Consider the following 9,120-nt stretch of genomic DNA (forward strand, 5'->3'; position numbering starts at 1 on the left):
CTTCGAACCTGCTCATATTATTCACCAAACAATTAAACATGTTAAGGGTTTGAGTTAGAGATTCACCTTGCTGAGCGAAAAAAATGCTCGTATCTCCGATTGAGGTTGTTGATGGTTATAGATTGAACTTCCACATTGCCTTCATAAGCCACCTTCAACGTCTCCATCATCACTTGACGTGACTCACAATTCTGTACTAGATGATACACGTGATAGGGAATAGAGTTTCCTATGGTTGCTCTAGCTTTCACATTAAGGCTAATAAGTCTCTTGTTATCATCTTCATAACTAGACTTTGGCTTTTGCTTCAAGGGACCAATGGGAGCGTTGTTAACCATAGGTTGATGCATAGGAACGCATGGACCTTTTTCAACAATCTTAAACATCTCATAGTCCATGGTTTCAAGAACGACCATAAACTTAGTTTTCCGCATGGTGAAGTTGTGCTCATCGAAAGGAGGGATCTTGTTGAGAGCAGATGATTTGGGATTATAGGAGGTCGACATGATAACTTATGTGTATCAAAAACCCGCTCTAATACCAATTGAAGGTCTGTATCGATCGAATACACTTCAAGTATAGTTAACAAAGAACAAACTAGCCAAACAAAGATCGAGCAGAAAAATAAAGAGCACGAGTAATCACAAAGATGTCTTTCACCAAGAAAGGGGTGCTCTCACCAAGAGAATGAAGGTCACAAAGACGGTCACCAAGACTTACATTAGGGTTTCACCCTAATGTTGATTATATGCGATTACATAACAAACATGCCACTAATTAAGGGATGTATACCTATTCTAATTAAAAATCTGATCCTCATCACCAAGATTAAGGATCATATATCTATTCTATACATATCCGTATAACTTCCTAATATACAAGGATTACATAAGACCATTATCTTCACGTTGACGCTAATAATGTCTTGAGGTGCTGGCGCTGCTGCTGACGCTGACACTGGTGGTCAGCGTATAAAGTGTTTGACTCATCAGATCATAAGGTGTGACCTTACAGATTTGTACTTTTTATGTAGTTGATCATTAGACTTGATTTTTTATTGTGTGATTCTATTTTGTTATTTCAGTTTTGTACATAATGAATATTTGATTTTAGTTCATTTTAGCCTGATCACCTAATTTAGGATTAAATCAATCTAGTTAATTAGTTGTTTAAATCCGTAATTGTTTTGATAAACTAGTAATAAGTAACAAGTAATAGATCGGTTCCGTGTTGGGATTTAACTTTGTTATACATTGAAATTTCATATTTTTACGCTTACGAGCTTGTGAGAAGTATTGAATATTGCTAGGAATTTTACACAAATTATAATGTTGCTTTTCTGACTTGATTAAGAGCTTGTTTAATCAGGTTAGTAAAAAGTTAGGATTAACTTAAGAGCTTGTTTGGTTAATTAAGTAGGTAAAAAAGAACTTACTAGAGTTTGTTAGTAGTTTTCAGTACCAAATTAGATAGAACACACCTTAAATAACCAAGTTTGAGTTAATTGCATGATTAGGAAAGACATAGTAGAACTGAATTCACTTTTTATTATTGAATTTTCTTAAATTTATTTTTACTGCTATTTTTAGTTTTAATTCTAAACAAAACCCCTCATTTTCTTTATTTATTATTTTTTACTAGTGTGTGCCGTAGCCAAAGAGGCATTGACCATTAGGTTGTGTCCCCGAGGATTCAAACATGATTCCCTGTGGTACCCATTAGTGCAACCAATTAGTGAATTTATTATTTGTTTAAGACGACAACAACAACGTTTTAACAAGATACTACCCAGTTAATTAAACTATTTTGAGGTAAGGGGATTAGCTGAGGCATATGATGTTGACCTTGAAAGAAAAACATGTTCTTGTAGGTTGTGGCATTGAATGGTTATGGATGTGTTTATTTTATAACTTGTATTTCTTATCTAAATAGGGATGTTGAAGTATATGTCGACAAGATGTTTAAAACCATTACATATATGAAGTCTTACAAGTACAAGATTGAAGCCATGAATGAGAGTGACATGTGGCCAGAGATAGAATATAGACCACAATTGCTTCCTGTTAATAAATGGATGCCTGACCCATCTGCTATTAATAGGAAGAGAGATGCTATAGAAACTTATGTAAGCCACAAGGTCTATAAGGCTGTAAAAAAAGTGAACTGTAGTATATGTAAGGAGACATATCACAACAAGGATACTTGTCCTTTGGGAAGACCCTAAAAGTTAAATATGAGAAAAAACAAAGAGTTGGTGTCAACCAAGATGTTGGACATGTAATAACCTTTGAAATATTTGAAATGTACTTGAATATGATCTGCCACTAACATTATTCTATCATGTTATGTAGGTCAATGGGAATAAAGAGGTTGCAGTAGGCCAACAACATGAGAAGGTGCAACTCACTCCAATTGAGGTGCAAGCTACTCAAACTAACGTGCAAGCTACTCCAACTAATGTGAAAGCTAGTGGTGTGGAAATAAAAGAGGATTTGGTGATATGGATATAGAAGAGGAGTTTGGTGATGTACAAGTTACTATAAGTAGAGGTGAAATAATGTCCAAGTTCAAGTGGAGATAAAAGCAAGACCTATTTCTGAAAATTCTATAAGGATAAGGAAAATAAAGTCAAAGAGAATCTTGAAGTTAGAATTGGGTAAGAAAGTAGGTGGTGATGATGCTACAAGAAATTTAAAGGGAAAAGCTCTTAAAACTAATTAGGATGATGTTTAGGACTTAGCAGTATACAAACTACTTATATATCTAAAAAGGTTGACAAAAGAAGGTTAAAATAATACATAATCAACCATAATCTAAGCCTAATACATACACCAAAAACCCCTACCCCAACATTCTAACTTATTTCATTAACATTCTACCTTACTTCCATGATACACACACACACAAAACATCAAATAAAGCATCAAACTTACAACCACAACCTTGAACCTAGCTGCTTTCTTCTTGTAATAACATAACTCCTCAATTTTCTCCACCACAACCATCTCCTTAGAAATGTAAAACGCCAACTCAACTACGCTTTTTCCTGAACGTCTTCATCTCAGAATGATCATCCTTGGCATCCAGCTTCTGCTTTAGAGAATAAAAAAGGGTTTTGTAGTACCCTTCTTCCTATTCATCATCTTTCCATTCAAAATACCTGCATTTCTTTAGCCTAGTATGTAATCAATCCACATTTCCACCATAATGATCAACATGATAGATTACAACATACGAGATTAACCATACGATACACAAAACTTTCTTGCATAATCGAAAATGCATAAGTTATCAGATAGATAACTATCTTTAATAAAATGCAATATTAACCAACCACTAATATCTAACATAATCGAAAAGGTATATGTTATCAAATAGTTTCGTCAATAATTGTTATCAACGAAGAACATCTACCAAAAGCAAACCAAAATGAACATATTATATAAAAAAGGGTTTTTCATCGTAAGAAAAAGGTTTTCAAAACCAAAATACGAGATTAAAACACTTAACTTCTTGCACTATGAAATGTAACGAGATCATAGCTTACCATACTATTTCATCAATTCCAAAATCGCCTCCCGAGGGTTGTAAGGCGCCATCAGGTTCGTTCCATAACTGGAACATCACAATCACAGATCTTCACCCCATCACGTATATGAGTGCGAGCAAATGGTACCCGGTTCCTTGTGGTCAACGAGTTGGAAGAAGACATTGTTCTTGAAGAGGGTTTGACGGAAGCTCTTGAGTTTACACAAGGAAGGTAAAAAAGAATTCAACTTCTTTAACACGCGATTCGTCCACGTAGGTGGTCCACATAAGCATCTTTGAAACGTCGGTTTTCCATATACGAATGGTAAGCGGGCAACCCTTTGAAAATCGAGCATAATGGTTTAATTGTAAGGTAAATAACGAGTTTAATGATTTATTGCACAAGAAAATAAGTTTAGTAATCAAATAAAAAAATAACAAAAGTTTAATATGTTCGATAATATGAAACATAACTTGTATTTTTAGTATTTTAAATTTTAATTGGTAGTCCCTTTGTTGAATGTTCAAACCTTTGTACGTTGTAATGTAGTTGTTCAATGAAAAGCTTATATTAATGATTTTTTAGGGTTTAGCGTCAATTAATCTTTTAAATTTAAATGCAATCCAGTAGTGAGTCAGCAGCACAGCATACAGAGAAATTGAATTCAAATTCCGGAGTGGTTGTTCGTCTTCCCCCGTTGAGGGAGTATATATTAAAACCAGTCCACATGGCATGAGAGCGTCGGTGTGAGAGAAGTGTGTGTATTTGTGTGTGAAAGGAATCAAATCCAAACCGCTTATCTGGTTCACGAATATCGCGTGTTCTTCCATCGCGTCTCAATCTGTCATTACTCGACAAAAATTAAGATTTGTACCAAATCGAACAATCTCACTCAGATTCGCTGAAAATCTCCAGCTTGTTCAGAAATAAGATGGCTGTAAGTACTTCTAATCTTCATCTTTGTTCAGCTTCAGCTATTTTTGATACTGTAGAATGTGAGCAAGCGAAAAAGGAGATTTGTATACAGTAGTTCGTGATGTCCGATTTAGATCTGACTTTGCAGCATGTCTGTTTTTTCGTGATTTAGATTGCATTTTTATTGAATTTTTGCAGGCGTCTGTTCAGTGTAGAGAAGAGGAGATGAGCTGTGGAGAGACTAAGGAGAAGGGTGATGATCTGTCGTTGTTCGTCGATTTCAATGGAGCAAATCTGAATATCGATCTTCATAAGAAATCGAATCAGTTTCAAGAATTATTCAGTAATTAATCTCATTTTTATTTTTCCTTTTAGCGTTGCATCTGCTTTGACTTATGCACAATCGAATACAACTTCAATCGATTTTTGTTACTGGAACATGCGATTGAATTCAAACTGCGCCTTCTTTGTTTTATAATTCTTTCCTACACACTGGGATATGATTCCTGATAATTAGTAAGTGGGATTATAACTACTTATTCTGAGCTATATATTTTTGTTAACAGTTGATATCTTTTTAACCTACCATTGTAATGATTTTTATGAGTTTGAATTGAAACATTAGTCTATCTATACTTTTATAGTATAAAGCTTAACGAGGTAATCAAAAGCTTCTAAAAGTCTATAAGTCATATTGATTATAAGCTAAAATCAAACTCAGTCGCATCCAAATTTAACTGGATGCCTTTTGAACTCGTGTACCAATTAGAAGATAGATAAGAATTAGTAAGTGGAGTTATCCCTACTTATTGTGAGCTTTACTAGTTGCACAATCAACAGGGGCCCTGCATAAGTAACATGGATACGTCATCTTGATCATTATAGAGGAATCCTAAGCAAGTGTGGGGCAATTGTCCCCACGTAATCATCTTTTTCTGACTACCAATTCTATTATCATGCAATTCACTGATGCATATATTAGTTGTACATTAACTGGTATATTAAATGTCTTAGTTTTTTCTCCTAAAACTTTTGTTCAGAGTTTAATTATGAACAACATTAACTGCATGTTGCAGACTCTGAATCTGACAACCCAATGATGCCAGAAACAAGATCAACAATAATACATGTCCATCATCCTGCTGCTGTTGATTTATTGAATTCTGAAAACAACGCCTCCGACTACGATTGGTATGTCTTCAAAATTTAAACTTGTAGCTATTTTCAAGAACTTTTTCAGGGTTCCTCTTTTCTCATAAGCTGAAAGGAATCCAAATATAGAGAATGTACAACTTTCAATGCATGAGATACAAACACAACAGCACTTTGGTTGTTTTGTCATTGTTCCCATAGGGAAATGGGTTTGCTTTTGTCATGGGTCTCATGGTCTTTCTTTAACTACCTGCTGTCTGTTTCTGATAAGATATGGAGTATGGACCACTTTGATGTTTTCTTTTATCTAAAGGCATGTCCCCTCTTGTGATAAACAAACAGAAAATGTACCATTAGCATCTCTCTGATTCATGTAATATGTTATATACATTTCTAGTCTACTTTACTTTCTATTTTTACTCAAGATTCTGTTCATAATTTTTGAACTCAGGCTTCTTTCTCCACCACGTAACTCAGTACCTTCGTTAGAAATGGAAGAACAGAAAACTCTTACTAGTCAACATCTGATATCTAATGGTCAATCTACTTCTCCAAAGTCCAGAGTAAGTCAACTTTTAATGTATAGTGTTGTTATGTGTTAAATGCAAGAATTATCAACGTAATTCATTCATTTGTTTATTATAGGAAGAAATGAAAGTAGGCTGTTAAAATAAACAAAACAATGAAAGTATGTTATTAGTTTGTTATTCACTTCTATAATTCTTTTTTCATGTTTCTTTTATTGCATTGTAGCTAGAAAATCCCCCTTTAGATACTACTTCAACAACTAAAGTAAAAGTAGCATCCAAACTTCCATCATCCTCCATAAAATCTTCCAATGCCACCATTAGAAGACCTTCACCATCAAGAAAACCTCCCTCAACAGTTTCAAGATCCTCCACTCCAACAACAAAACCATCAAGATCCTCCACTCCAACACCACGGCCCACCATTCCCGCCATTAAACCACCACCTCCTTCAAAACGGTCCACCACTCCAACTGCCCGTTCTTCTACCCCAACTGCCCGTTCGTCTACCCCAACTGCCCGACCCTCCATACTTCCACGATCTTCAACCCCAACTACCCGCCCTTCCATTCCTGCTACTTCCAAGTCATCATCAACATTGAGATCTTCAACGCCAACTCAGCGACCCACCAACTCATCGGTCAACAAAACCCGGTCAACCTCGGTCACAAAAGCGCGTGATCCACCTCCTCCAAGCATAAAGAAATCTTTGCCCGAAAGGCCGGCTTCAGCATCGAGAGGAAGACCGGGTTTAACCGAAACTAATGTGAAACAAATTCCAAAAAGGGCATCTTTGTCTCCTTTAAGAGGACCGGTTTCTAATGGTGGGAAAACTGGGGGAATGAAGAATCGAGGGTATTCGAATGGAAATGATGAGGTCAACCCGGTTTTGATGGGGACTAAGATGGTTGAAAGGGTTGTAAACATGAGAAAGCTTGCTCCACCGAGGGAAGATCGTGTTGTTAATCAGAATAATACGTGCGGGAAGTTGTCTGTGTCGCAAGATAACGCGGGGTTTGGGAGAACATTGTCGAAGAAATCGTTTGATATGGCATTGAGACATTTGGTATGTTTCTATTATCTTTTTTTTGTTTATTACATAGGATAGGGAAAAACAAGTTCTACTGCGTTTGTCATGCATTGGACTGAGATTGAAAGCCTGAAAATCGAAGTCAATGAGAAAAAATTGCAATTTTTTATCCGACCCAAAAATGTGGAATAAGGTGGGGGTAGGGGTGTGTTCTTGATCTCTTGTCTGTGCAAAAAGACGCAAATGCCCTTCTCATCCTCATTGCCAAAAATAGCCTAAGAAAGCTTCTCCGGTCTTGTCGCGTTGTGAGTAACAAACGCAGCCTAAGGCTGCGTTTGTTTCATGAGACTGGGCAAGCTTTTCTTGGGCTATTTTTGGAAATGAGGATGAGAAGGGCATTTACGTCTTTTTGCATAGACAAGAGATCAAGAATGAGCCCCTACTCCCACCTTATTCCACATTTTTGGGTTGGATAAAAATTTGCAATTTTTTTTTCTCATTGACTTTTGTTTTCGAACTTTTAGTCTCAGTCTAATACATGTCAAATGCAGTATACAACGTGTTTTGTCATGTATAGTGTGATAAACAAACGAGGCCTAATTTTCTTAGGTTAATGGATTTTTTTTGTTGATGCAGGATATTAGGCGAAGCATGCCAGGTAATATGCGTGCAATGATCACGAAAATTCCTGCTTCTTCGGTTTATAGTGTGAGATCCGAGTCAGTGAAAAACCACACCATTAGTGCTTCAGACTCTCCTCTTGCTACAAGCAGCAGTGCTAGCTCTGACCATAGCATTGGCAATAATCAGAGTTTTGTTGATGGTGAAATTACCAACAAAATTAGTATGGGATTTGAGAATGGACATTAGAAACAGATGTGGACTTTTGTTATTGTTTAAGAGATGCAATTGGATTTATCTTTTTCAAGAATCCATTTGCAGTAGGTGGTTTGAATTCATTGCCGATTTGAAGAAAAGTTGAAAGAAACTTGGGTTTGTGCTTTGTGGTGACTAGAAAGGGTTAAAAGTTCATGCAGCAATGAACTAGTCTTTGTAACATATGCTTCTCATTTCCTACCATTCATTTTAAGTGGTTTCTCTTGCACTTATTTACATTACAATGATCGAAGACGGAATTAGATGCATAGAACTCTCAAGCAATAAATTCAACAAGTCAAACTATGATTAGAACCTCAACCAAATAACATCTTACTAATAAGACCGAAGGGTGTAGGTGTAGTATGTCTTGTGGCTTGCCACCTCAGCCGTGACAAACACCACACCGCTTATGTGGCTTAAGCCATGCTCGGTACCACCAAACCAATGGTCTCTCTCCTTTTTACTCATTTGTTTTTTTTCTTTTCTTTTAAATTCAATTTTTTATACTTATAAATAAAACCTTCAACACCAATACTTCCGACACCACAATGCGCTTCTTCTATCTCTCTATCTCAAGAATTCAAAAAATGTCTTCTTCTTAGAACCCAAAAACCTAAAAATACCAGCAAGTAACATCCTAACTCTTCATTCAATCTATCAATCTACTTGCGGTTGTTTACCACTTTGGTGGTACAATACCACAAACATAAAAACGCCCAAAAAAATGTTCACATACACAACCACAACCACAATTCCAATTCGACACTGAATTTAATCCCTTCGATTATATGTCTCAAACTCAACCTGAATTTTTTCGCCAAAGTCAAGTCAAATCCAAATTAGAGCCCAAATTCGTTTGGGAAACTCAACCCACCCAAGCACCTAAAAGAAAAGAGAAAGCACCAAATAAACCTTGGAAACCGGAAGAAGTTATGGCATTGACATATGCATGGGTGGATGTATATGAGGATCCGATTGTGTGCAACGACAAAAAAAAAGACTATTTTTGGAGGCAAGTTCTTAAACGGTTCCAAAAAGAAATGAAGCAAGGAGAATTTCATACAAAAGACCAAGTGTACTTCAGATGG

At 36.1% G+C, this 9,120-nt stretch overlaps 1 protein-coding gene across 2 annotated transcripts; it reads left to right on the forward strand.

Moving 5' to 3' along the window:
• Window positions 1-4,162: 4,162 nt before the first annotated feature.
• On the forward strand, window positions 4,163-8,243 carry LOC145133057 (uncharacterized). Of its 2 annotated transcripts, XM_079067999.1 has the most exons (6): window positions 4,163-4,466; window positions 4,643-4,787; window positions 5,521-5,635; window positions 6,048-6,159; window positions 6,350-7,189; window positions 7,790-8,243. In XM_079067999.1, exons 1-6 carry the CDS (start codon window positions 4,461-4,463, stop codon window positions 8,021-8,023), a joined length of 1,452 nt encoding a protein of 483 aa, XP_078924125.1. In that variant the 5' UTR covers window positions 4,163-4,460; the 3' UTR covers window positions 8,024-8,243. The 2 variants fall into 2 exon arrangements, with proteins under 2 accessions (XP_078924125.1, XP_078924126.1); XM_079068000.1 differs by lacking the exons at window positions 4,163-4,466; window positions 4,643-4,787 and adding an exon at window positions 4,815-4,960.
• Window positions 8,244-9,120: the final 877 nt, after the last annotated feature.

The sequence above is a fragment of the Lactuca virosa genome, chromosome 8 (genome assembly GCF_052849685.1).
Source record: "Lactuca virosa cultivar CGN04683 chromosome 8, Lactuca_virosa_CGN04683_v6, whole genome shotgun sequence".
Lineage (NCBI taxonomy): Eukaryota > Viridiplantae > Streptophyta > Magnoliopsida > Asterales > Asteraceae > Lactuca > Lactuca virosa.

Excerpts from the sequence above, each read along its gene's own strand:
- LOC145133057 (XM_079067999.1), top strand. Across the intron at positions 6,160-6,349 it reads CTACTTCTCCAAAGTCCAGA|CTAGAAAATCCCCCTTTAGA; the intron begins GTAAGTCAACTT and ends ATTGCATTGTAG. Across the intron at positions 7,190-7,789 it reads ATATGGCATTGAGACATTTG|GATATTAGGCGAAGCATGCC; the intron begins GTATGTTTCTAT and ends TTGTTGATGCAG.